Genomic DNA, 27,743 nt, shown 5'->3' with positions numbered 1-27,743 from the left:
GCTCTGCTAATGGCAACCCAGGGCGGCTCCGTGGCTACCAGCGCCCGGGGGTGCAAACCCCGCGCGGGGCCGGCTCCATCGGGGCCGGCTCCATCCGGGCCGGCTCCTGCGGCGCAGCTGAAGAGCCCGTTTCCCCTCGGGGCAGGGGTTGGGCAGCAGCCACGTTCCTCCTCGCCGAAGCACCGGACAGCACAGCTCCGCGCCCGGAGACTCTGCCCTTCACCTCATCCACGGCCCCGGTCTAATTACTTTGCGTTGTATCTTGGTCTCGCTCTAATTAATCGTTTTTACTCGAGATGCAAAGGTGAAAAGCACGCGTGTAACCCTCAGCTGATTTCCAGTGTCTCTCCCTTCCCCGGAGCCCCGCGATGAAGCAGGGATGGGGGAGAAGTGAAGGCAGGAGGAGTAGGCACACGACAACCCGGGGCTCCCCGAGTGTGGGGGGGGTCCCCGGCCCCCCAGCCTGCCCAGGAGCCTCTGCTGGCCCCGGGGGCTGGAGGGTGGCCCACTGGCGAGCCAGGAGCACTTGGTCTCGCTTCTTGCAGGAAAAGATGTTCCTAGAAATCCTTGTCCACCAAGTGTACACAGAAATGCATTTGATTAAAAAATAAACTGTTACAAGTATTTTCATCCTGACTTGTCGTAAACATTCAATTCTTAGCTCTCTCATGGAATATTTTTTGTAGGAGGTTAACGAGGCAACTTCTAGCTAATAAACTGACGCCATTTTAATTGGACATCGTTAATGCGCAATAGAAATGGGGACTGGGTACCGTTCTTTTACCCTTTTTTCAAAGTGTACTCCAAGTCCTCCGACTGTGATCTTTGAAAAGCCTTTTTTGCAGATCTGCTCCTACCAACGGCCTACTATGGGTAATTTCCTAATTATTGGAACGGAGGTTTACAGTCCGAGCTGCTGAGACATGCCCTGGGACAGACATTCGGAATTTCTGATAACGCTACGTCCTTGCTTTACGAACGGCAACAGTTCTCTTTTGCAAGCAGCAGGTAAACCCGTGATGAGGTGGAATTCAGCACGTTACACAGGATGCTGCTCATTCTTGCGAAGTGCAGTTAACTAGAAACGTAGCTGTAAGGCACCAATAAATGGTGACACCCTGTGCGCAGCGAGGCCAGCAACCCCCTGAGCGGGCTGGGAAGACCACGGGTGTGCGGTTAAGTGTGGGGGTGCACGGGTGTGCAGACAGCCCGGGGCAAGGAGGGTGGGTGATGATCCGTTCTTTCAGGGGGGTTTGCTTTCTATCCCCTTGTTCGCTCCGTCCCCCCCTCGCAGCCCCCAGAAGGCAGGAGGTGTCCCATGCTCCTGGCAGGATGAAGTGAGCTGCCAGCTAATTGTGCCACCTGACTTTGAAGGCAGCGGCCTTCCATTAATGAGCTCTGGAGTGGAGGCTAAGCAGCTCAGCGCAGGGGAAAGAGAAGCCCGGTCAGACAGCGAGTGAAGCCCAGCCCTGTTGGAAGGGGCTTGCTCTGGCTCTGGGTGCTCAGGAGGGGTTTGCTCTGGCTCTGGGCACTTGGGCAGAGCTGCATGCGGGGCCAGGCTTGGCCTGGGCCCTGGCAGGTCCTTTGGCGGTGGCTGCGGCACTCGTTATGCTGTCCATGCTTGACAGCACAAGGAAAGTGGGACGAGGCCCTCCAAGCGTTTGATTGAGTTTGTATTTCTTTTTTATGGCTCTTTAAGCATCTAGAAGTTATTTGGCGATGCTTGAACAGGACTAATTCTGGCAAAGGGTTTGGCCACAAAGCTCTCGTTAAGGAACCACGAACATGGGACTTCCAGCAGCCCAAATCCTCCAAGGGTCACCTCTGTAACGCTGAGTGATGACAGGCTCAGAGCAGAAGTGAACGTGCTGGTGTTTCAGCAAGCTGTTACCTGCTGTTTGGGGTTACTGGCTTCATCTTTGTAGAAGAGACAAACAGGACTGAGTAAAACACTCTTTTATTAGGTTATGTCAACAATTCAACCCGACGACTCCACTGGCCTGTAAGACAATATATTGACTGAACAGTACTTGAACAGCTGAAAAAAGTTGACTATGTCTATCTACCAAAGTGTATTTATGTAGCTATATTTAGCACTCTGGGGAAAACACTCACCATAAAACCTTTCAACGCTGTCAGCCATTTAAAATAACTTTTTAAAACACAATCACAACTTCTTCAATCTACAAATCTTTCACTAAGACAAAGACGTAAACCTTGCTGAAAGCATTCCTGTTGGATCTGGATTAGCAGCTGGCAAACGTGGCATCTTGCGGTTCTCCTGCCACCCCAGAACTAGCTCTTATTACTCTTCCTTTCATGATAGCCTTACGCTATAGACCAAACGCTGTTTACAAGTGTCAGCTCCCTCAATGGGAGCGCAGCTTAAACTCCTTGCCAAGTTACTCAGCTACCGAGCCCCCTCCACGTTAACATTAGCTACTTCATCCTGCCATTAATAATACAGTAGAATATTAACTTGTTTTACAAATGTGAAACCTAAGATTCCCATATTTATTTAACTTACTGAACTATCAATTCCATTAATAGAAAGAACAATAGAAGTTTTTCACTTCACCTGAAAGCTGAGGTGATGCAAATATGTGGATTTTGATGTTCTAAGGTGAAACTGAAGAGAAGGATGTTCTCCTCAACCCCTACTAAATACTGCCACTTAAACCTGTCAAAGACTACTTGGAAACACATACTTCAAAAACTGGCACAGCAGAAACTAAATGGATACCTTTATTTCTTGGACTTCTTCGCAGGTCCTTTGACTTGCTGGATAATAACTTTCAAGATTTTTTCTATTTTGGCTTTTGTCAGTGACTTCCTACAGTACCATACTTGGTCCCATATGGAGCAGAGAGGCTTGGGAGCGAGATAAAGTGGATCGTAGTCATGGAGCATATCCAGTGGCCTCCTCTTAGCATACTCCTTATAATCCGTGACTGGGCAGTTGCCTGGGTTGTCAGGCCTGGCGAAGAGATGTGGCCGCGGTTCCCCTGCATTTCCCTCTGCACTCAGATCATCCTTCCACTCCAAGTACTCCAGCTCCCCCTCATTCTTCCTCAGTACAAGCTGTCCCCAGTACAGATTGTGGCTCCGACTGTGTGTGCTTGCCCCAAACCCCCTAATGATATTTGTGAACATGAGGTGCAGAAAGCCCTGAGGGTGTGCCTTACTTAGAACTCCCTTCTTATGAAGACCTTCCACATCTTCATCTGTCAGGTTCTCCAAAATACTCCACTCTCCCTCTCTCTCTTTCTGAGATAGGTGCTGATGCTTTAGTTTCAAGGCTTCCTGAGACGCTCGGAATTCCAACCCTCTAACCACGCTGTACTCATAGTTGTGATCTTTAAGGTGTCTCTCGATGCTGCTCTGAAAGAAGTGCAAAGAACTGGCAGAAAAATCAGTGCCGTTCTGTCTCTTTGCAGAACTGTAGAATGAGGCTAGGTAATTATCGAGGTCTTCGGGTGGCAGCTTATAAATCTCACGCGTTTCAGAAGGGCAATGTAAAACCAGCCAGTCTTTGAAAATTTTTATATCACCAGTGTTACGGTTTCTCTTTTTCTCCAACTTCTTCAACACATCTAAAAGACAAGGCACAGCTTTGTGGACAGCATGGACTTACAGGGAGATCAGTGAAATATAAGGAGATGCAGAATAACATTCACCTTCCTTTTAAAAGTGATTCTGCGATTATGGGACTTTCACAAACCCCATCCTTAAAGCTTTGGTTTAGATCTGTGTCCTCAACAAGCCAGCCAGCACCCCGACAGCGCCAGCATAGACACGGAAAGGATTGCCTCCTTTCCTGTTCTTTCTCACTTGGCTGGTGAATCTGCATACTACCGTGTAGGTACATTTAAGATATTTTTTCTTTTTGAAGTATGCCTAAATGGGAGCGAATGAGTCCCTAATGAAATTTAATCATTGAATGTCACTGTGGGGTGCACATGTGGAAAGCATCAGTGCAAGTTCCATGGGCCTTCTCGGACAGGACCGGAGAGCGGAACTGTCATTGGTGGCTTGGCTTGACATTGAACTTCACCCTGGCTCATTTTGGAGTTGACCCTCAGGGTGTGCTGTGGGACCACACTCGTGGGACCAGTTGTGTAACCAGTGGCTGCGGTCCTGAGCCTGCAGCTCCGGCTACGAAGCCCAAGCAACCCCAAACAGACTTGATATACTTCTGTCAATGTATTTTATGGTGACTGCAGGGGCCAAACTCTGCTTTGTTAAAATAGATGGGAGTTGGCCTGTATGTGGATCTTGTGACCTAAGCAGCATCTACTTCATATGTTCAAAGTGTTGTACAAGGCATTATGCAAAATATATTTTAAAGCATTCGACTTTACCAAAAAAATCTGTTCAGGGCAAGAGAGCTCTCACAGTGAAATAAAAACATTAACCAAAGTTAGGGGTAGTGGATAGTAAGGAAGAACAAAAAGATGAGTAAAAGTGTATTTTTTTAAAAAGGATTGCCAGGATTCCAGTTGGGTTCTCTCTCAAGTTGCTATGGCAATACCATATCTACCTAGTTCGATGTAGCATGAGAAATTAATTCTTTGGATTGCTGAAAAGCTCCATCTGCTCGCCTGTGACTTTTCCAGGGCTGAAGAGAGGTAGCTTGAAAAGGGTTCTAGAGCCAACAGCTAGAGATTCCTTAGTCATTAACATGCTGTGGCTCCACTGAGGTGGAGCCTACTGATCCCTGTGATACTGTTTTGGGTTTTTTGCTTGCTTTGTTACTGACTGATCTATGTGAAGAGATGAATGGCTTGTAAATCAATACACGCAGGGACCTCGCTTGAGCCATAAGCCATTTATCTTGGCAGAAACAGCTACTACACAGGCACTCCCAGATGAATTCCCATCCCTTTGGATGATACGTGCTGTCAGTTACAACGCTGGGCACCTGGCATGCCACGGACGAGGCCATGGGGCCGGGCTGTCAGTGTGGGCACAGGACAGGTTTTGGGGAACATGGAATGGGATTCTCTACTGAGCGCATGGAAGTGTCGGGGGCTGCTTCTCAGTTAGATGGAGCCAAGGCATTGAGCCATGGGATGGAAAAGAGATAGTCTTATTCCTTGAATTATATTTTGAAAATCTGCCTCAATGTTTACACCTAAATACTAGCAGGTAAAACCGTAAAGCTGACTAGCCAGCAGTTTACTTGGAATTAATGTGACATAGCACCTGCAGGCACTCAAATCATTACAGATGCAAATTTTGTGGCTTTACTGTAACACTTTTAAAAATCTGAACATTTCCATTTGATTTGAGGCGTTCAATCATTAGATTAAATAACATATATGTACCTGGCATTAAGGCTCCAGTGTATTATACACATCTATCCTAAAATATGATCATTTATTAAATGAATTACATCGATTTCATTGATGGCTTCCCCACTACTTGCAAAAGAATAGCATAACTTTGATAATGTCCACGCACTGTATGCCAGCTGTTCCTCCTTGTGCGGACAGTTGTTTTACAGCAGGATTAAAACAGCCGCAAGCTAGCCTTCTAAAATCTTCGTCAAACACCATGTTCTTATGATACAGAATCACTTAAAAGATTCTCTGTGCATGGCTTAACCTTGGTATTGGAAGTTCCCTAGTAAGCAGTGTATCTTCACGTTAATGTTTGAGCAATTATAACTCTTCCCCACCCCAGGAGAATTCCAAGGATGGTGTGTATGAAAATCTTAAAACTCTTAAAAGCACTAAAGTAATTTGTTTAGCGCATGCAATTCAATATGCAGGATTGAAATTTTGCTCCCATTGCAATCTCTGGGATTTTTGCCATTGACTTTGGTGCAGTCAGAGTTTCAGCCACAATTTCTCTGTTTCAGTGCTTTAAAAGCTACTTCCTCTTTTTTTTGTCTCTTGAGACTCGAGTTCCCATCTCTGGCTCCAGTTTCTCACAGGGACTCTCTCTTAAGTACAGCCAACATACTATGAGGTGATAGGAAGCAAAATGAAAGACCAAAGTATTCAAATGGGGCAGTTAAAGCTGGGCCACAGCCAAGCACACACTGGGGTACCTCGGTGAACGTATTATCTATTGAAGTGCTGATTGCTTAAAAGGGACTAAAAAGGTTCCTACCTTAGTAGAAACCAAGTGCCCCAGATTGGAGGCATTTACTTAGATATTACAATACCGATTTTGGCAGCTATACGAACTCACCCTCTGTTAATATTTTGGGAAAGTGATTAATAGAATGCACCCACAAACCCTTTCAGGAATAAAAATCCAGACTCTTACTTTTGTTTGAAGATGCAGGTGAATGGTCCGTGTTCTTGTTCTCTGGGCTCAGTGAGGCTGAAAGATGGAGTGCATGCCCAGATCCCGACGGTTCACTCTCTTCGATAGGATTTTCAGAAACGTTCCCACTAAAGCCTGTTCCTGGTGTGCCACACTCAGGAGGGCTCAGCTGGAGCTGCTGCTGCACATCTACAGTGGCTTCAAACTCAAAGAATGTCACAGAGGCGGGTGACTCAAGTTGGGCCTTTGCTTCACTGCTGGAGACAGGGTCAGATTTTAAATGTTCTTTCGGTATTGCTGACCCAGAGGAAATTCTTGCTTTAGAAGTTTCAGTTACGGACTCTGCAGGATTAAGAGGACCTATCCTCAAGAACCTGCTGTCCAGGCCCTCTTGATTGCTGATGGGGGATTTCAGAATGCAGGCAAGAGTTAGGGGTGGCTTTCCTGCAGGGGCAAAGCCAGATGTTTGGGTGGCTGTTGGCTTGCTAAATGCTATCTTCTGATTGTGATGCATTTGCACATCTACCTCAGCAGTTCCACCTTTAGTTGGTGATTCTGGCAGAATCTGGTTGATTCTGTCTCCTTGGTTGTCTTCATCTGATATATACTGTTCTTCATCAGAGATGATTTGCAGATCTTCGTTGTTTTCTAGTTTCACCTTCTGTCTGTCAGTTTTGACTCCACCACCAGATACTGACAAGTGCTGCTCTGCTGCAAAGCACGATTTCATGGATTTGCTATTTTTTTTCTTTTCTCTGGGTGATGGTTCATTATGTATTATGTAGACTGTGTCATCTTTCTGCTGAGTGACCCCTGGAGATCTGCTACGTGACCCTGTGCTGACAGCATCTGCTTTAGCCCTCTCAAAAGATGAGGTCCTCCTGAACCTCTTTTCATCTGAATTAGCTTCCCTTGATGAAGCCTCAGAAGATACTAACCTCTTTCTCTTTTCCACTGCTTCATTCTCTTCTTTGCTTCTGATGTATAACTTTCCACATTGCCAGTGATATGCATGTCCAACCCCACATATCCAGAGAACAGAATTGTCCTTGCTAGGATGACCCGTGTTCTGCACAATTTCCAAGGCTGGGATTTGATTGCATATGGTCCCGTGAGTGTGTGCCCAGGTCACAAGATTGGAGAGGTCCATGCGAAGTGAACTGGCATCGCTGCACCTTCCATCACTGACACTCCCATTCTGTAAAAATGTGTTGGAGATAAGTGAAAGAGAATGTGCATAGAAGAGCAGTCCTGGGGATTGTTTCTAGCCCCATCTCAATAGAGCAGTAATTGTAGATCAGCGATTCCTCTACTGATTCTTTTTAAAAACCAGTTTGTTCATTCTTTAAAATAAATCAATACACTTTGTCCACTTTGAAGACCTGGAGGGTAATTTGTGGGCATGGTCCTGGAATGATGAATTTATTCTAGATATAATTTATGCATACCTACAGGCTCTGAGTCCTGATCAAGTAGCTCGGCTTAAGAATTTATCATACCTCAGGTGAGCCACAGTGGCTGTTCACGCACGTGTTCTAAATCCACAGCAGAACCGAGATTAATGCTCTCGCTGAACCACCCCAGCAGCGACCACAGCTCGGCTAACAGAAGGGTCACTTGAAGTGCAGTGCTCTGTTTGCAAGTCTGAGTCCTGGGAGCCAAGCGAGCTCGTACCCATGGCCAATTCTGTACTCGCTTATGGAAAATAGCATGGGAAAGTGTCAGAAATCGGCATCTTGGCCTCCCACCTCCCCACACCAACAGGGCTATCAGAACCTAAAAACAGACCTTGCATCCACATACCTAAAACTTGTTTTTAAAAAAATCTACAACTTTTAATGCTGTAACTGATTGTTAGAAACAATTGTCTATGGGATTACTTATGCTATAAAAGAATACTCACCATGCTGCTGTTTTCTATCTCACTGAGCCTTCTCTCAGGTGGAGATCAGTAAGTGACTGTTTGAATACTCTTTCTTTCTCTCTCAGAACCTAAAATAATCATCATATGTCTGTGTGTCTGTGTGTGTGTATATATATATTAAAAAAAAATCTGGCTAGCAGATGCAACTAAATTTTTCAATGCTTAGTCCAAAATAAATGCTCCTGCAGAACATGTGCCTTCATTAAGGTGAGCTCCCATTGAGCTCCAATGAACTATATATAGAAAGCTTGACTTGTGTAAATATTTGCAGGATTAGCCTCTACAGCGTACCAATCAAAGTTAAAAAAAAATATAAATATTGAAAATAGAATTCTAAAAACCAAACTCTGGGAGATGTTCCTTTCAGCACTGGCACTTTGAACACAGGCTGTGGTTAGCAATCTTTACTTCTCCAAATAGTGAACTGCAGAAAGAGAAGTACCAGAAATAGTGAAGCTAGTTCAGATTCTGACATTATCTGACTTTTCAAATAGTAAAAAAAGGAGGTAGTTTCCTAACTAAAGAATTTTTTTCATATGTAACTTATATTTACTAGAGACTACATCTGAAATTCTCCCATCTGTTTTGAAACGGTCTATGTAGTAGTCTAGAAAGTCATTATAATTTCTGTGTAACAGGCTAGAGAAGAACAATCGGTCACATAACTTACCGTCAACATACATATTGCAAGACAGCCAAGAAGCCCTACGATGCTATGTGACTGATAGTGCATGCATTTACGTTCATAATGGCAGCCTTTGCTCCAGGCATCTTAGTCTATTATTAATTAACAGCTTTGCATTTAGTGGTGGTAAAAGATGCCAGACTGAAAACACTGGACACAGGAATCTTGTTTAAACTGGTTCTTTGAGCAGTTCTGGCCTAAATGTGACGCAGCTTCCTGGTGAGAACAGGCCCTTGCTGGCTTTGAAGGTGAGCACGCACTTGCAGACAGCCCAGCACACCACGAGCACACGTCCTCACCGGGTACGTCAGCTTGAGCCTCCGGGTCTCCTGTTCTGCATGCTCCTGTTCTCCGAGCAAGCTGCGGAAGATGGGAGAAGCCCATCGCGGCTGAGAGACGTAGGGCTGCTCAGTAATCTGTGAATGCGGTCTTTGTCTGCAGGGATTTATGAGTATGCCAGTTAAACTGAGGGAAAGCCTGTCTGTGCCCAGGCAGGAAGCTGCCATTCTGCAGAAGCTCTGTTGTGCACCAGCACCCAAGGCAGACGCTACACCCAGTGCCTTCAGTGCCCGACCTCCACCGGCCATGCTTACCAGCTCTGCACCACCTGGGTGAGGCTGAGGAGCCCTGCCTGGAGGAAGGGAAGTAAGAGTGTGACTGACCAGGCTGCCCAGGGGCGGCCGCCAGCCCCATACGCAGGGTGAAGCATGGCAGCTGCTGCAGGGCTTGGCCAGCATCTGTGATGGGAGGTGAGGATGTGGAACCACAGGGTGGAAGGCCCTCATCAGCCTGGCACCACAATGGGGTCACCTGGGGTGCCCCGAGGCTGCCTGCCCTAACCAAACCCCTTCAGGCAGGGCCCGGTCTGAGGGGGCCTGGGGCACCTGACAGAGCCTGGCTGGGGGAGGCAGCTGCCTTCCCCCGTCCCGTACCCCCATCCTCACCATCCAGCAGCAGGGACCCTCAGAGTGGCTGTAGACCAACAAAACCCAGTGATTGTGAAACTGCCTCTTGGCCAAGCTCCTGCACTGAGGAGGAGCCCTCTGGAAGTGTCTTACACGTGCCCTGCTCCGCCAATTCCCAACTTGCAGAAACTGAGGGGCAGCAGAGTTGCTGAGCTCCAAGGCTGCAGCTGGCCAGGCACTTACCCACGTGCTTAATTTTAAGTGAATGCTTCGATCCACTGATGCCAAAGCTAACTGTGCTTTGCTGGATGTGAAACCTAAGTGAGTGAGCATGCAAAAATCTTTGGGCAAAAGTGTTTGGGGTTTGGTTTTTTTTCTCCACTTCCTGCTTGGAACAATTAAAAAGCCATGAAAATGGTGTGGGCTTCCAAGCTGCCCAGCACGAGGGAGCCTGTCTGCTGCCTAAGGAGGCAGGGGTAACGACTGCACTGACAAACACACATAGAACTATTAACGAGTGTTTGGTTTTTAGGGGAAGCACAACCCAAAGAGGAAAGGAAACAAACAAAAGCAAAGCATACAGGAGCCCTCCCTAACCTCAGGAGATAGGTCAGGGAACTCAATGCCCTTTTCAGAGAGAAAAGCACAGGGCAAATCTCTCACAGCATGTCAGTTGTACTTCCCGACGGGGAATGAACAGTAGGCATCGGAACCGCTCCTGCTTGGGGGGAAACTGCTGCATGCAGCACAGCTCTGGAAGGCCCTTCTGCACTTAACGCTAGTATCAGTCCATATGTTCCTTCTTATGGCTTCTAATGATAGTATGGATAATTTTAGCCTAGAATGCTTTACTGTTTGCATATGCTAGCTTGTGAAACCTGCAGAGCTAGGATTTTCAAAGAATTTTCTGAAATCTGCTGCTTGCTTTAAACAAAAATCAGACCAAAAAAAATCCCTGTTTTAAAGCAGCAAATGCATTTTGAGCTCTTGACTTTCTGTTAATCTAGATGTTGTATAAGATCTACTGTCACTGTGACCTCCCTCCTAATGAATCACAGAAAACAGGGTTGGAAGTCACATCAAATGGCCACGTCAGCTATCCTCATTCCTCACAGAAAAATGAGCTCTGCCCAAACTTCTCCTGAGAGGTGTTCATCTGACCTGTCTTCAAACCTTCCAAGCACAGGGAATTCGCAACCTATGCCTGGGCCTCAGAAAGCCCAGGAGAGAAAAACGGGAAGAAAACGGGAGAACCGTTTTTCCCTTTCTGAAGTCAAAGACAGTTTTATCTTCAAGTTCAATCCATGCAATTCCTCCCTAAAGGGCTGAGCTGTTTGGACAAACTAAAAGGAACTTTCATGCCAATAATTTGGTGCTTACAGTTAGTGTGGGAAAAGGTAACAGAAACGGAAGCTCTGCATGGTCATAAGGCCATGAAATTACTGACTTGGCAGATGAACATCTTGATTTCTATCACACACGTCTTTAAATGGAATGCTTTTATCTCTCCTTATCTCCAAGCACATGTCTTCCTTTTCCTGATCTCTTTGGAAAAAAGCCTTTTTTCTCTTGATATTTAGTTCCAAATAAAGGCTCTGGTAATCAACTAAGGACACTTCTTCAACCCACTCCTGCTCTCGTATTTACATCAGTTGAGAGTACTTCCAAAGCAACTGTCAAGTGGAATGAGTCTGAATTTACAGTTACAACTATGCGGAAAAAAATGAAAAGCATGTTTACCCACAAAGGCTGAACCAACATACCTCTCATCTCTTCAATGAATAAAAACCCACCTTGAGCATTGCTACAATTTTTACCTGCTTCCAACAAAACCAGGATCCCTGTGGAGGAAAGGTCTGGGGTTGAGGGGTTCAGTTTTGGTTTGAAACCCTGTGTCTGCTTCAGTCTGCATGGCTGTGAGTGATGCAGCATTTTAATTATCTTTCCAGGAGAGGCTCCCATCTGATAATGGACACTGTGTATGCAGGACCCACACCTTTGTGCAGAAAAACAGGACATTCCAAAGCTGTACGGTAAATGTTTTCTTTTAATTTTTTTAAACCATAGGGAATTTAGCGCACTGATATAACCTATAGTTAAGTGAAATCATGCTCACTAGAGGAAAAACGTTAAAAACAAAAATCTACAAGATTTTGCTTTCTCATGCATCTGATCTATGTAGCAAGCTTTCAAGATGTCAGCACAGTATATGCTTATTTTACCTCTGTGTTCAAGAAAATGTGGTCAGCTAAGTAATTTCAAAGAAGTCTACAGCATTTCAGTGGAACTGTTAAATTCAAGGCTGACTAAAAGCACGGAAATGCTTATTCCCTTTTAAGACTTTCCTGTGTCTAGTTTGAGCCCTTGGGGGGGGAAAACATACTCAGCACTTTCTGAAAGTGATTCTCTTGTAAGGTCTGTCGAACATAGGTACCCAGGATCACCTGAGATTGCAAACATCTGAATTTTACACTTTTTACATTTCAGTGGGCTCTGTGTAGCATTATGGTATGCTGAAGGTTCTTGGAAACCCTCTGTGACATACACAGGCTTAGGCAAGCAGGATAACGAAAGAAAGCAGCTAATTGTGTAGGCACTGAAAGCCTTTTAACCACTTTGTTCCTGTCCCTCCACCCTGCCCTAGTCCTAGCTACACTTCTCTTAAGTCTTCCAAGGTCTATTTCACAGATTAGAAACCTGGGGCATGCACAAAGCAAGTAAATATGAGAGCTTTGGCTTTTCAGCTCCAGATAAGACAGTGCAGGAAACGGGAACAATCCCGGTAGGAAAACAACAGGATACAGAGCAGCAGTTCTTAAACTTGACTCCCACCCCCTTCCCCCGGCCTGGACTGTGTGCTCCCGCTCACTTGAGACACACTTACTGCAGGCGGAGGGACAGAGGACAGCCATAAAACACACATCTAGGAGGGGGCAGATTGCCAGGGAGCTGCCAGGAGCAGAGTGAAGGACACCAGGGGATGTGGTGTCTGGGGCAGGAATGGGATGAAGCTGTTCTTAAACACATCTGGTTGCAAGACGGGAGTCGAGAGCGGAGCAGAAGTAGCTCATGGCTGCCAAAAATCATTGAGCTTGTCCCACCACTTCTTAGCAAGGGCCTTTGGGGTGGATTAATCATTTCCCAGCACATCGTTTTTCCTGTTCTCTGCAATGTTTGTTTCTCTCCTCCCCCTCCCCTGTACAAGAGCCTTCTCAGCACCTCTTCAGCTCTTTTCCTGCTTCACCCTGTCCTTCCACCAGTACCTCCTGCCCTGCTTGCAGAAATACAACTCCCAAGATACATTCTGTACTTGCTACAGGGCGGCATTCCTCCATTTTGAGAGATGCTCCCAGAAAATAATATCCAGTATATCTGATGGAGGGCAGGGTCTAACTGCACACACCAGCTCTGAGCAAGGGAAGAGAGACTGCTGTTAAATATTACCCTACAGCACCACATTCCTTAAACAAGAGCTTTTTTGTTCAAAGAATCAGATACAAATTTTTTTCATGAGTCCTAATTATCTCTTCTCTTGATGGTCTGCGTTACAGAGCTGCTGTCCGTAACTGCGAGCTCTAAATCAAGTCTTCTTAAAAGAGCTAATAAAAGCCACAGCCAGCTGGCAAAGGATTGCCTGGTCCAACAAACAGTAATCAACCACTAAAACCAGCTGTAGTAAAGGAAAAAATTAATTTAAACCCATGAACTTCTATAAATAGGTCCTAATATTTTATTTCCCCGGGAAGAAGTGGGAAAGCTGAAATTAGTGAAGTGTTACTTCGGCAGAAAACGCTACCACGTTGATAATGATTGTGTTAGTTACCCTGTTAACGCTGCCATTTGTGAGCAGCTTCACACTTAGGGTTAGTGCTGCCAGGGGAGAGGGGGACATTATTTTCTGTAACAATTGCATATGCAGTTTTACTTTTCCTTGGATGTTTTATTCTCAGTCCTGCGCTGTGGTTGAGTATATAATTGTATCAGTATAGAACCGACTGTGGGAACTTACTTTGTTCCCCGGCAGCCATTTGTATTAAAATGATCTTCTTTCACTTAATTAATGGAAGAAGATGTCTGTTGGCAAGAAGGCACTTGTAGGAGCGTTTACTACTCTTTTAATTGCTTCTCTCACTATTTGTGGTATTTTTCATAAAGCACACGCTTCGCCAGTCAGGGGATAACATCATCATCTCCTACTCTAAAAATCACTTTTAATCCTTGCACTCTCATGGAGTCTGACTGCAACAGGCTCAAAAATAAGACAGGAACGCTGTAAAACTCGGATTCTTTCGTTTGTTTTTTCTACGACCTGGCCGCGGGGGCTGGAGCTCGCCGCTGCTCGATCCCCGGCAGAGGGTGCTCGGCCACCGGCCACGCACGGCTGGCAGCCCCTGCGTGGGCCGGGGATGGCCCAAAGCGGCATTCGCTCGCCGTTCCCACCCTGCTTTCCTTGCCGGGCACAGACCGAAGCCCTGCCCCTGACCCCGGCCCGATGCTGAATAAATATTGCTATTAATGCAGGGGTCAAGGTCCTCTTACATTTGTATTTAAGTTGAGGGCACCATCCCAGCGTACTTCCTTATTCCTGCCAAAGAACCTTTGCACCTGGAGCTCCAAAGAAAGAAAACAGCAAAAATTTAGTGCATAGCTCTCAATGTAGATTTACTGACCTCTCAACGTGCCAGCTTTATAGGAAACTTGCTATCTTACTGCTAAAAATACAGCATAAAATGCTGACCAGTAACAGTGCCTTAGCCAAGTACAGAAACTTCTCCATTTCCAGTCCTTGCAGCAGGGATAAGGGTGTTACTGTATCTTTGGTTCTTTCAATTTCTGTTCTGTTGATGGAATTCTTTTTTATCAAACAGGAAAAAATTAACATCCAGTTTGGGAGTTTGCTAAGGGGAAGTTGCAAATCCTGTTTAATTTTATTGTCTAAGTGTTTATTGCAGTGTTATATAGTTCTGAGCAGCCTTTTAAAGTTTAACTAAAATCATAGTGTGGCACGCACCATTTTTTCCACCATCTGCTAAACTAAAATGAAATAACCAGTGCTGTAAGCTGGAGGACAGACACACCGTCCAAAGTTTCCAACACTGAGTCGGGGCCTAGCATCCATTCCTCTGTTTGATCTGAGCCAAAACTCTCTGTCCTTCTGTTCTGCATCACGCATTTACCTATCCGCAAACCAGAGGCAACATGTTACTTCACTCTGGATGAAATGTGGTACAAATTTGTTATTAAATAGTATTTGTGGTGAATCTGTGACTTGTAATTAGATGTAGTTGTTTACAATGAGATGTAGTAACCTACTTTTTTACAATACAGAACAATTTTAACAACTGACACCTCAACTCCTTCCTAGGCTTGAGGATTTCACCTTTCTAGAAGCACTTCAAACCCGTGGTGACTCAGTCTGGGGGTGTATGTAGAAGTCAGTCTCGCTAGCAACAGGCGAAGAGCTAGCTCTCATTTTTAGATCTCAAGTGTTTATGAAGGTTTGCTGAGAATGTGATGGTAAACGGCTGGGCTCTCTCAGGCAGATGCCCACAGCTGGCACGGGGAAGAGCACAGGGTGCGGTGCCCATGTAAAGGAAAGGTCCTTCACAAAACGCATCTTACCAAGCAGCACCCAAGGTTTTTGGCCACAGGCAAATTCATTAGTTCATGCTATCAGGCTTCCCACCTTTGGAGCCTTTGCTCCTATTTCATTTTCTACTATTGTCTTTGTTTTGAAGTACCGCTCCCTCCCTTACCTCCTCCAAGGTCACACAAGATGCTTCGGGAAGCCTCCCACGGAGCACAGCAGTCTGTAGAAGGACAAGAATCTCACTGGCACCTAGAGGACAGGGAAGCCTAGGAAAGACGGGAGACAGGAGGTATAAGTTATGTAGAAAAGTGATCCTAAAGCGACCTGAAGACCCCTTGTGTGGGATGGAAGCAATAAGCAAAAGGCTCTGCCCTGAGCGCCGAGTCTGCACTCGATTTGGATAGGTTCTGAACGGCATGCTTGAGGCAGGAGCTGGGATCAGCAGGATCTGGAGAGGCACAAGTAAGAGGCAGCAGCTCCCAGTTTCTGTCTCCCATTTCTTGAGTGATGCATTCAGCAGGAGCCGAGCGCCTCACAGATGAAAAATACCACAGATGGATGGCATCTTGCCTCTTGGAGAGGCAGCAAAACCCGGCATTGGCACACCTAGCTGCTAATTTGGAAAAGAAAAATACACTCTGGCATGGTATCTGTAAGAGGTTGCCAACCCTTGTCCCACAGCAGTGATAACACACTTTCCAAAGTGTGAGCAAGAGCAAACAATTAAGCCCACTCTATAGATTCAAGCAAAACTTGAACCAACGGTGGGTTCAGATCTGGAGTTCCCTGCTGAAATTGCCCTGAGTGCACAAAAGGCTCTTCTGAAAATACACTTTGGAAACTTTCTCCAAGCCCGCACCACAAACCCAGCTGTCTCTTAGTGGATCTTCCAGCAGACCCTCTCAGATGACTGAAGCATCAGTGAACGCTTCTTAGAAAATCACCTAGGCTGCTGGCTCCCTGAAGCCCAAATGGGTACCTCAAAATAGCCATCTGTGCCTGGCCGGGCTCTCTGGAACGCAGGCCTGGCTATTAGAGGACTGGGTCACAGCCACAGCCATGCTGCTCTGTTTACATAAAATCCTTTTTGTTCCTTGGGTGACCACATGTGTACTTAAGTCCTCATGACAAAACTGAAGAGGGAAGAATCTTGCTAGCTGACTTCTAGCTGTTGTAGAAATAACTGGTCAACTCACAGTATGAAATGAAGTATTTCTCCATAAATAAAATATTGGTTACATATTTTTTGAGCCCTGACTTTAAAGCAGTTTAGCTGAAGATGCCCCTCTGAATTAAACTTAGCTCTGTAGAAAGACTGTTTCAGTTCATGAAAATCATCCCGTTGGCTTTAGGTGAGGTGCTTGCAGTACACAAATGGCAGGGAGTACGTCAGTGACAGGTCTCCAGCATTTAAGATGTGCCGCTGGTTCTTTCCCTTCTAACTAGCCCAGTCGCTAGGAGTCTCTTCTGTACAATGTTGATGGTGTGTTTTTAACAAGAACGCATATGAATTAAATGGCATTCAGAACATGCATGGTGTGTAGGCAGACCAGGTAGCTGTGCACAAAATCGACGGTTCTGCAAACAAGGAGCCTTCTGTGCCTCTGTGTTTTGGCCACCCATTAAGGTCCCGTGGCTGACATAAAGCACCCCTCGCACGGTGCTCTCTGTCATCGCCCTCTGCATTTGCCACCCCACTATCTGAGCATCTTACCAAATTAAATATTAAACATTCTAAAGGATATTGTGTTTCTTTTGTTCCTCTGGCAACTGAGATCTTGAGTGCTCTCAATTTTCCCTGACTTCACATTTTGCAGGTTCATGTCTTAATGTTCTTTTAATGCTTAATTTAATACTCTGGAGTTCTTACCACACACTCATGTCTGTCACACAGAAAATTTGGTGTATGCTCTACTAGACAAGGAGATAGCTATTTAATGAGCAGACATTTCTCATCTGCATCCAGACCCCAGCCTACAAAGATGAGAAGTGCTGTGGGGAAGAGGAGGACAGGCTGCACAGCAGTGGCTGCCTGGACAGGAAGCCACGGTTATTCTTAGCACCAAGGGTCACACCAAACTCTGCCGCTGATCGCAGCGACAGCTCCTTGCATTAGCCAAGGGGAGCTGTAACTATATAAATAATATTTAAAAGTGGTCAGTCTCTGTTCTAGGATACTGGATGTAGGCCACTGTTTCTTCTCATACACTTCCATCTAGTCTGCTTCCATCTAGCAACTCCGTTTTTAAGCCTGAAATCAGAACATTAGATTTCTTAATGTTTTCACCATCTGAAACACAAGCAAGTCTTCATACCACAAAAGCAAACCCCTCTTAGCTTTGGGAGCAAGGCTTCGCTGTGCTGTTTCCATTGCACAACATCCTTCAGGAACATATGGGCCAGCAAACAGAAAACGTCCGCTGCATAATTACGGCACTGACAAACCAATTGAACCTCAGCAGCTGCCGCTGGGGAGATTTCATTCATTCTCAGTATTGCCTTTTAAACTTAAGTGGCACTGGAACAAACACATCTTTGATCCAAGTAGGAAATAATTTGGAGCTTTGTGTTTAATAGAGCTGAAGCCCTGGGAAAATGATGTCTTTATTAGCCTGTATGACAATGCAGGCCTCATGGCAGGCACACAGCGGTTTGGTGTGTCAGTCCTCTTACTTTTTCAGATGTATTTGGACATATTTGTTCTTGAATCAATGTGGAAACAAGGACTCTAATTCAGCTGCGCTGCTGAAGCGCCTATAAACTGCATGCATGACATCAAGAAGTATTTGGGAAACGGAGAGAGAGTACAATTTTGCCAGTTCCAAAATAGAGCTGGTATGTCTCTGCGTTTCTGTCCTTGTGCTACTTCATGCCATTTTAGGGTCATGCCGTTTCTCCCTTATCTCCAGAGGAATTACTGCACTAATCAGGGTGTTGCATGCTCCAATACAGAGGAATATACATGGCCAAAATTGTGCCATATACACATATATGTGCGTGTTGGTGTGTGCAAGTACCTTTAGATAATACAACACCTCTTCAAATGTTGCTGAAATTTTTGCCAGTACATTCGCTGATATAATTTAAAGAAAAATACTAAAAGCCATGTGAAGAATCTAGTAAGGATACATTGTGGTGTGCTCCAGGCATGCATATTACAACCTGCGATTAGAATAAATCCTGCTCTGAATGGAAGCCTAGTGAGGAGGAGGTAGTGGTACGCTGCCAACTGCATGTTCACTGTGAGGTTTTTCTCTCCTGCTATACATTAGTTGTGATGCTACTGTATGAGCTAATCAGTGCAAGGCCTCACTAGAATTATGCTCCTCTTCCTGAATAGCACAATACCTATTTAGACCCGAGTACATACCCGGGCATGTTATGAGGATATTCTTAAAGGACATCAGCTCTTCATTGTGTATCACAGTAAAGAAGAAAAAGATTGACATACTAAGGCAAAAGTAAATATATCTTTGCAAACTTTGCAACAGTAAGCTTATTAAGAAAGCAGTAAGATCCATAAAATATATTCAGTAATGATTCATGGAAAGTAGTCACTAAAAATTCCTAATTCATCCACTTGCAGTAGTTCATTGACTTTGCTTTGGCAATATAGTTAAAGAAGCTGTGTTTTCTTCCTAAAAAGATAGCATTGGGACTATATTCTAAAATACCATCTTGCTGTTATTTTTTTTAAAAAGTATTCCCCTGGATCCTTCAGAAACTACTTAATTCTTCATTTCTTAGAAGGTTGCTTTAGAAATGCAAGTAAGAGAGTTCCCAACAAAACCACTTTATCTTATTCGCCAGTGGAGGTAATTGTAAACATTATCAATCTAAATATTACTCTTAGCTACAAACAATTATATCAACTGAGAAATGGAAGCTGGCTCGCACACAGCAAAATCCGACATGCTTACAGTAAGAGAGCGCAGCTTGCAGAATGGAGAATTTCTAGATGCTCTGCATGTGTATCTCTATCTCTTTTAGGGCCCCTTTTTTCATTTAAATGAACTGTGCTCAGACTCTGAAATTCCCCTGTCTGGAGTCATCTAGCATCTGTGTAATATCCATTTAAATGGCAGATGCAATGGAGACAACCTGACGACAGAGGACATAGGTGATGAGCTAGCATTTCAGTGAACAATACCTCAGCCTGACAGGTGAGCAATGGAGAAGCTTTAGAAATAATGCATGGGCTTCAGGCTCCCAGTCCACACTCCTCTGTTACAGTGCTGCTCACCTGGTAGCCGCCGTTTCATTTACCATTATCTTATACAATGTCAGCTGCGCTGCTGGAAGAATTACTGTAACAGAGCAGCCCGAAAACGGCCTTGGGGAAGCCGTTACTGGTGTGCTTTTGAGAGAAAGAGGCACGAGGGCTTTCTGTTTCTGTGGGTGACACAGAGCTCTCAAGGTTCCAGTGTGAGACAGACCTCTTTGAAAACCTGCTTGCTGAGCCATCGAGACCCCCTAAGTGGTTTATCAGGAAACTGGCACCATCATTAGAGGGTAATAAAATAAAATCTTTGTAAGGAAATGAAAGAGCATTCCAGTCCGTTTCTGAGCAGATTTGTAGCACGGAAAAGCAACTGAACTACACTAATCTTTCATTGCAAAAAATGCCCCTGAAAAAAGAAAAAAAGAAACATAGAACTGCAGCTACAGAACAGAAATGATGTTTATTTCCCTGCCCTAGGATAGCAGGGGGAGATGTGCTTGTAAGGACGGTTGTTTGTATAAATAAATGTTCATTCTTGGCAGTGGAATGCAAACTATGCTGAAGGGCTGGAAACAGACCACTTTGCAAAGCTGAGGCCAGAGTAAGGGAAAGATGAAGGGAGGTTGTGGGGAGGAAATTCACATTCATTTTTAGCAACTTGGAGAGTTTCTCAAGCATGTTTGACATTTTTAATTATGCTGATGTAGAGCCTATTCCAAGGACAAAAGAAGTCAGGATTACAGGATAAACAGTTAGGAAATTTCATACCAGCCGGCTAGGGGTAGTGTTGCCTGTGGGTCTGGAGACTTTGCTGAAACACGGAATCATCTTTCATACTTTCTAGACAGATGGAATTCGAATGTCTTGCAAAATCTTCACCTAGGTCAGGAGACTCAGGTCGTGGTCTTACAAACTTTTACCAAAGGCGTATTTTCTGATGGCCCACATTAGACAGGAAAGAGATTAGTGTGAACTGCTGCTCTTTGTCCAGGCTTTCCTGCAAGGTTTCCTGAGAGGGTAGGAAACAATCCTGCTATGTTTGTATCAATTGTCTTAGAATCTGTAACTTTTACAGTGAAAAATAAACCTGAAATTTCTCATGGAAAATAAGATCAGCTCTAGGGTATCAAATCACGGAGTCACGGCCTGTTTGTCTGTTTTCCACGCTCAGAACATCCTGCATTGTGGCTGCAGCATCTCACTTTACGTGGGTACTGGTGGAAAAGTCCTTAACGTGCTTGGTCATCCACTTTCCCTGCCGAAGAATTTGTACATTTCAGTTTCTGAGTCCAGGGTGGTTGGAATGGCAAGAGCTTCCCCTTTGATCTTGAGCAGCAATGTTCCAGGAACATCGTAAGGTGTGGTTTCTAATGCACACCTGCTCTGTTTCCCCCGGACACCCTGCTCGTGTGCCCATACCGGGGCTGCTACTGGCACTCTGAAGATGAGTACGGTTGAATAGGAACTTGCATTCTCTTTGAGATAATGGAAAGTCACAGAGGAGGTATCCAGCTTTTGGGCATGAATAAATCATTAAGGGTATGAATTATTCAGTGATCATCCCTACAACATGTGCTACATTCAGACACAAGAGGCAGTAACCCTATTGTGTGGGTTTTCTTCCCAAACATTACAGATGTATGACAGGGTAATGAATCTAAATATTCAAATGAAATGATGGGAAATAAGATTAAAAGAATAATTTAAAAAATAACAGTAAAAAGCTGTTTGAAAGAGTTGTGATACCTCAGGCTGGCATTACAATGGCCAGACAATCTTTTAACTCGATGGTGTTGTTGAAGCAAGCTGTCCACAACAGTTAGAATCATAATGTGAAGTATGAATAAATAGTGGCTCAGGAAATTGGAAGCACAGGTTGGAGGAAAGAGCTGGAATTATGGGCACAGAATCAATACAGAAACTGACTTCTAGTAACCTGTGTCTAACACAAAAACCAATATGGGTATTACCTGAATTTCTCAAATGCCAATATGCAGTCTTGGTAGCACTTACTAAGAGAATTCAAAATTTCTGGGCTTAGATATATGTTGTAAGATCAGTATCTTTGCCCTATGGGTTTTTTTTAACATGCCATTTATTATGAGCTGAAATGGGTTGAATAAAGAGATTAATTGGGTTACAGTGACTGGAAAGATGGTGCTGTTAAATCTGTATCACTGTAATTATTTTAATTCCAGACCCCAAATTCACAGAGCCTATGGCCCAGGCCCAGGTAAGCAGGGGCAAGCCACGATCCCTAAGCAACACATGCTGACAGTTTATTGTCATAGAAGGCTGCAGTGAAGAGCTGCGGTTCTGGTGTAAATTGCAGGGGGTATAATCAAACCATAGATTAATCCACACCACTCCAACACAGACTGGAAGAAAAAAAAAAAAAAAGGTCCTGTGTTGAATAGCCAGGAAATGGCTGGTTCATCCTTCACAGGAAATGAGTCACCCAAACGCATTGCGAGGAGCCACGGAGACAGGGAAGTTCTGAAATAACATGGACTGATAACAACAGAGTAAGGCATACCAATGGGTCTCTCATTTGGTCACAGATTAGAAAGAAGGAAAGAAATATAAAATATGAGCTGCCGTGATTATACTTAAAAGTGTAAGTTGATGTAACTACTTGCAGCACAAAAAATAACTGTATATAGTTTGGCAGTCCTGTTAAAAGGTGAAATCAGAACGTGCAATGGCAACACTAATAAAAGTTCCAAGTGCTTTTCAACTTTGTCCCTGGAAGGAAGGCCTCAAATCGCTGTGGTGGCACAGCTGTCAGAAAAATCCAGCATAGGGAACTTGTAAGCTGGTTTGAAGCATTTACTTCTATTTAATACTGAAGGTATATTAAGCTCAATTCCAAACCAATTTATTTATCAATTACCAATTGGTACACTTTTTGATCATACTTTATGCTGCCAAACTCTTATGGACCAGTGGAAAAAATACTCCCCTTGCTAATGACATATACTGCTTGTAAAACCACAGATCTGCAGTTAACAAATGATCTTTTCCCAAGCACTGGAATGAACATAGCCAGCTCTGCAGCGATCCTCCGTGTACCCACACTTCTTCCCCCAGTAACCCCAGCTGCGTGGCTCATGACTTCTAACCGCGATACTTCTGGTCCAGCTCCTTTCCCCCAGGTGTGAGCCGAGTGAGAAGACGCCTGCGCTCTCAGTAGTTTTGAGCCATGTGTGAACCGATGGGCTGCTCAGAAGCTACACGCGACTTTTTGTTGGGCTGATAAATGCAGCAGTGAGTTTGCTCCTTCTCTGCTAGCTCTAGACTAACCATTTCCAGAGCTGTGATGTGGCATCATGAATGATGCACTAAAGAATGTTCTGACATCCCAAGATGTTGCTAAAGCTGCAAATGCTCTTTTAAACAAGACAGCTGTGTTAATAGAAAGGGGTTTAAAATAAATAAAAGCAACAAGAAGAAGCAAAAGTATTTGAAACACCCCCTACCCCCCAAGTTTCTTGGGACTATACTAGTAGCAAAGTTATCTATGAAAGTTTCCTGGTTTAGGACCTTGCAGGGTACTGTGAATAATGGGGGAGGAGTGGAACTTGCAGGAAAACAACTGTCATTAAAAACAGTATCTAGGATATACCATTGTGCACAGCAGTTCGGGTTCCCGAGCAAAGACCGTATTTTAGGAGGGTTCTTGTTTTCAACAAGTCACTGACAGAAACGTTGGGTGGAAGAGGAAGGAGAGAAAAAAAAACAAAAACAACTTTGCTAGTTTGCAAAGGAATATAGTTACATAGTTCAGGCTTCAGAGCTATTTTAAAAATACAAAGGAAAAAAGGCAGGAAAAGGGTCTTTTTTGTTTCAGAGGGTTTTTCTTCCCTGCATGGTAAATAAAATTCGAGGAGATAACATAGGCAGGAAAGGCTTAAAAAGAGAAAAACCTGGGTGTGTCCCGCCAAGGCCTTTCTAGCAAGTGAGTAACCGGAGCCCGGGGGAGGGTGGGACGGTTTCGCTGGATTGTGCAAAAGAAGCTGATTCATATTTTTTCCCTTCTCCCTTTTTTTTTTTTCACATGGCCATTTTCATGTGGGTTTCTTTTTCAAAACAAACAAAAAGATATAGAGAGGCAGGTCTTTCTCCCAGCTGTTTTATTTGGTTTGGGTTTGGTTTTGGTTTTGTTTTTTTTTTTTAATAAAGTATTATTTTGTTCTTAAATGCATTTTCCCGTTTGGCCCAGAGAAAGACTGCGCAATACCCAATAGTATTATTAGTCAGTTTGCTACCACAGTATCTGAAAAGATGCTAAAAAATTCCGTTAATATTACAGGAAAACCTCTGATAAGCATTTCTGCTGGAACTATGGAAAATCTGGGTGAGCTTGCATGACCCTTAAAAGAGTCTTTTAAGTTAGAGCACAGTTGCACAGGAGAGGTCTTTGAAAAGTGTAATTCTCTGATGGCATCCACCCGTGTTTGCTTTTCCAAAGATACCTGAAAAGCAGCTGGGATATCAGCACATGCAATAAACGAACGTCAATAGCCACCAGAAAACCAGGTATTGTTCTGACTACTGATCACTATCTAGCATTAATAATTCCTTTCAAAGTCTTTGTGTCGTGTTCAGGGTACCTTCCTCTAGGGTCTGCTTCTTTACAAGTGGACCAAAATATCCCATATTTAAAAAAAAAAAAAAAAAAAAGAGTGATTTTGTCTCTATACCATCCTCTACTATGGAGGGATTTCTTACTTACAGTATATAAACCAGATTATTCTGAAGGGTAGATGAAGTGAAGCACCTCCATGGGAAATACAGCTTACAATAGGCATGGCTCAAGAAAGTGCCTTGTGGCTTGTGAGATGGGAGTTAAATTCCTGCTCTGCTTTGATCAGATCACTTTATCTCTCTGGCCCTCAGCTCAGCAACTCTAAAGTGGATCGCATAATCCCATCATTTTCCATTCTTTGCCTCATCTAAGTTGTAAATCTCTTATCTGTGGCAAAAGCTGAGCCTTTCATAAGCCCATATGCCGTACCTAGTAAAAGAACTTTGGTTTCAGATGGGGCCTTTAGTTGCCTGTTGCAATAGGTAAGAACACACTTTTTCTCCATTTTCAACTTCACTGCTGGAACAAGGGAACCCAATAAACCACAGATACGGAAATCAGAGCTACCAGCTCTTGGCAAGATCCAAGCTAAAAGGAAGCTCTTGTATTTCACAAAGGGTGACAAGAGCAAGGCGGTAAGTTGATGTCTGGTCCTGGCCACCAAAACACCTCAGCATTGCCCCCCTGTCTGAGAAAATAAGGTGTCTGGCCATAGGAACCGACACAGCAACGCATGTGTGGGAGAAAACAATAGACAGTTTCACTTTTAACATTTTTCCCCCAGATATTCATGTGTCTAGTGTGTGCTTCAGAAAGAAATGAGAATACAAAATGCATGTCTGTACCTGTCAGTTACCTGACATGAAGCAGAAACACTGCCCAAGGATAAGACTCCGAATTTCATTTGCACTATATTTTTAAAACATTTTTCTGAACCTTCACATATGTACCCCTGACACTGCTGTGTTACGGCTCAGGCACTTCCATCAGTGGCACTGATCTACGTTAGTGTTTTACTTTTCATCACTGGCAATAGAGGCAAATTGACAGAATTGTACACAGGTTCACAAAAACGTCAAAAGCGGGTGTGCTGGTGAGGTATGAAGGATCCTTTCTACAGTAAGACCAGTATTATGTTGCCTAGAAACTCTCAAAACAGGGTTGCAGCTAATTAAGCCAAGATCAATGTGAACTGGACATTTGATATTTAATTCAATGCTACACAAGGGACTTGTAGCGAGGTCTGGGACAATTAATTCTTGTGCTGCAGTCAACAGATAGGGTTATGATAAGTGAGGCAAAGAAAATGAGTAATTGCTAGTAGAATTCCCAGTGAGCAAATATTGTCTATATTTAAACAAGAGACATGCAGCATTTCATCTACGGAAGCAAACTGCTTTACAGAATGATGTTAGTGGAACCAGTGATGTCCTGGTGGACAGGAGGAGGATCCCAAGATCTGCTCGGGCTCTGCTGGATCCTGGTCCTCATGTGCCTGTTCCCACACAGAACACAGTACATGCACTGGCACCCTTTGCAGCGCGAACCAGACAGACGCCTGCTTCTCCCTTAATTTTTTTTAGGGGCCTTCATCTTGTGGCAGATGAACGAGCTTGACAGTAATTTTTAAGGGAGCCATAGAAAGTATCTAGCGTAAGTCTGCTGTAGTAGCCTTAAATTTGCTATAGACAGCCCAGCACCTGAAAAGGAAATCTTTTAGAGGTTTGAAAATCCCCAAAGATAGGAAATCCATGGATTTTACCTGAATCTCTGCAGAAGTAGGACCTACAGGCAATGACACGCATTAAGATGAAACAAGCTTATCTAATTAACCACTGAGGTCAACCTGACTGGAAAAAGAGCTGTTTTGGTCAGCAAACGGTGTCAGGACTGTACCTTAGGAAAAATAGTATCCTGATGCCTGAGCAGAGCAGGTAGGTGTTATGTCTTACCTCACAAGTTCTCTCTCTCACCCACTGGGTAATCTTTATCCTTAAGACATTAACTGCAATTAAACAACTTTATCCTGTATCTTAAATAAAACTTCTAAGTGCTGTCTAGCGCCATTAAAAGTCCCCAGACTGGCAGTGCTAAATAATTAACCTAATTTCGGCGAGGCGCCCGCTCTCCCTTACTCGAGATGGCAACGGACAGGAGCGCGCGGCTTCCCTGCCCGTAGCCAACATGGCGGCGGCGGCGGTGGTTGAGCCGCTCCCGCAGGCCCCAGCCCGCGCCGCGGGTGACAACACAATGTGCACGTTGGAGCCCTTGCCCGTATTCAAGATGGCGCCCAATGGGGTTATCCCATGCCCTGCCCCCAATCAAGATGGTGGATCCGTGTGGCATTCCGGCATCCTTCCCGCTCTCAAGATGGCTCCTCCCAGCCGTCTCCTTTCGCCTACCGAATCGCGCCGCGCACCGGCGCTTTGCACCGCCCCTCATCCCGCCTGCGGCCAATAGGCTTCGAGAGGGGCGCCGAGGCGCCAACCCTCCCAGGCGGACAGTCTCCGCCCCTGCTATCAAGATGACATCTCTTATAACCAATGGGGTGTTGGCGCGGGTGAGGCGGGCCGGGCGGCGCCGCCATTTTGTGAGTCTATAACACGGAGCGGTTGGGTTCGTTCCTGCTATTCCGGCGCCTCCACTCCGTTCCCGACGGGTCTCCTCCGTGTGCAATGGACGGGTGAGTCCCCGCCGGCCCGGGCCTCGGCATGGGCGGTACCGGGCCGGGGGCCGGGGAGCAGCCTCGCCGGACCCTTCCTGGGGTGCGGAGGAGGGGGAGAAGGCGGCGGAGCTTCGGGACCCGCGCCGGGGGCTGGGGCGTTACCTGAGGGGGGGCGCCGAGGGTGCGGCCGGGCCGCCCAGCGGAGGCGAGGCGGGAGAAGGGAACGGGAGGGGGCGGCCGCCGGCGGCGTGGGAGGGGGGGGGTCCTCCTGCGCGGGCCGCCCTCCCGGAGCCCCTGGACGCGTGGCGGGGGGGGGGAGCGGGGCCCGGGGGCGGCCCCTGCTCTGCGGCCGCCGCCCCGACGCGGTGCCTCGTGCGGACCGTCCCCCGCGCGCGCTCCCGCTGCCGCCCCCTCCTCGCGCCCCGCCGGGGGGGAGTCGCCGCGTACCGGGGGGGGTGGTGGGGGTGGGTGTCTCGTCCTGTCCCCACAGGGATGGGCGTGGGGGGAGCCGCGACCTTCGCGAGGGGCTCGGTCGGCTGTGGGCCGCGTGGGCGTGCGGCTGCGGGGAGGCCGAGCACGGCGTGCCTCCGTGGCGGGCCGGCCCCGGGCGAGGGGGGAAGCGGGGTGCCGGCAGCGGGCGCACCTGGGGGGGGGGGCGGGCCGCGCCCGGGGCTGGCAGCTGATTCCGGCCGGGCCTTGCTCCTATTGTCTGGCGCTTTCGCAGGCGGGGGGGTGTGTGTGTGTGTGTCTTGCTGGGTTTTCTTTTGTGAGCAGTTTTTCCGATCAGCGCAAGTTTTGCATCAGCTGCCGAGGCGCTGTGACGCCTCGCTGGAAGTGAGGTGGCCGCTGCGGTGGTACCTGAGCCGTAGGTGAAGCCGCGGGTGGCAG

At 45.7% G+C, this 27,743-nt stretch overlaps 2 protein-coding genes across 14 annotated transcripts in view; one reads left to right on the top strand and one right to left on the bottom strand.

Moving 5' to 3' along the window:
• Positions 1 to 1,907: 1,907 nt before the first annotated feature.
• LOC129197436 (uncharacterized protein KIAA1958-like) lies at positions 1,908 to 27,743 on the bottom strand. Of its 9 annotated transcripts, none has more exons than XM_054805906.1 (5): positions 27,714 to 27,743; positions 15,547 to 15,646; positions 8,180 to 8,268; positions 6,277 to 7,474; positions 1,956 to 3,593 (listed from the first exon to the last, which is right to left on the bottom strand). In XM_054805906.1, the coding sequence occupies exons 3-5, from the start codon at positions 8,180 to 8,182 to the stop codon at positions 2,746 to 2,748; spliced, it is 2,049 nt and encodes a 682-aa protein (XP_054661881.1). In that variant the 5' UTR covers positions 8,183 to 8,268; positions 15,547 to 15,646; positions 27,714 to 27,743; the 3' UTR covers positions 1,956 to 2,745. The 9 variants fall into 9 exon arrangements, with proteins under 9 accessions (XP_054661876.1, XP_054661881.1, XP_054661880.1 ...); XM_054805905.1 differs by lacking the exon at positions 27,714 to 27,743 and adding an exon at positions 26,143 to 26,180; XM_054805901.1 differs by lacking the exons at positions 8,180 to 8,268; positions 27,714 to 27,743 and adding an exon at positions 1,908 to 1,917 and having other exon boundaries at positions 2,744 to 3,593; positions 15,547 to 17,129.
• PTBP1 (polypyrimidine tract binding protein 1) overlaps positions 26,749 to 27,743 on the top strand; it is a 31,278-nt gene continuing 30,283 nt past the window's right edge. For 2 of the 5 annotated variants that reach the window (XM_054805912.1, XM_054805911.1), the window contains exon 1: positions 26,749 to 26,873. Coding sequence is in view for 2 of the 5 variants with exons in the window: in XM_054805911.1 (XP_054661886.1) it covers positions 26,866 to 26,873 (8 nt within the window). In the remaining 3 variants the exon portion in view is untranslated. The remainder of the gene's footprint in view (positions 26,874 to 27,743) is intronic. The other 3 variants (XM_054805914.1, XM_054805913.1, XM_054805910.1) reach the window with 2 other exon arrangements.

Source organism: Grus americana, chromosome 28, assembly GCF_028858705.1.
Source record: "Grus americana isolate bGruAme1 chromosome 28, bGruAme1.mat, whole genome shotgun sequence".
NCBI lineage: Eukaryota > Metazoa > Chordata > Aves > Gruiformes > Gruidae > Grus > Grus americana.
This window is presented reverse-complemented; position numbering and strand designations above follow the sequence as displayed.

Coding starts and splice junctions, on each gene's coding strand:
- LOC129197436 (XM_054805901.1), bottom strand. CDS start 15,798: ATGCCGTTCAGAACCTATCCAAATCGAGTGCAGACTCGGCGCTCAGGG. Junction 7,475..15,546: donor CTTGTGTGACCTTGGAGGAG/GTAAGGGAGGGA, acceptor ACATTTTTACAG/AATGGGAGTGTCAGTGATGG. Junction 3,594..6,276: donor ACCTGCATCTTCAAACAAAA/GTAAGAGTCTGG, acceptor CTTGTCTTTTAG/ATGTGTTGAAGAAGTTGGAG.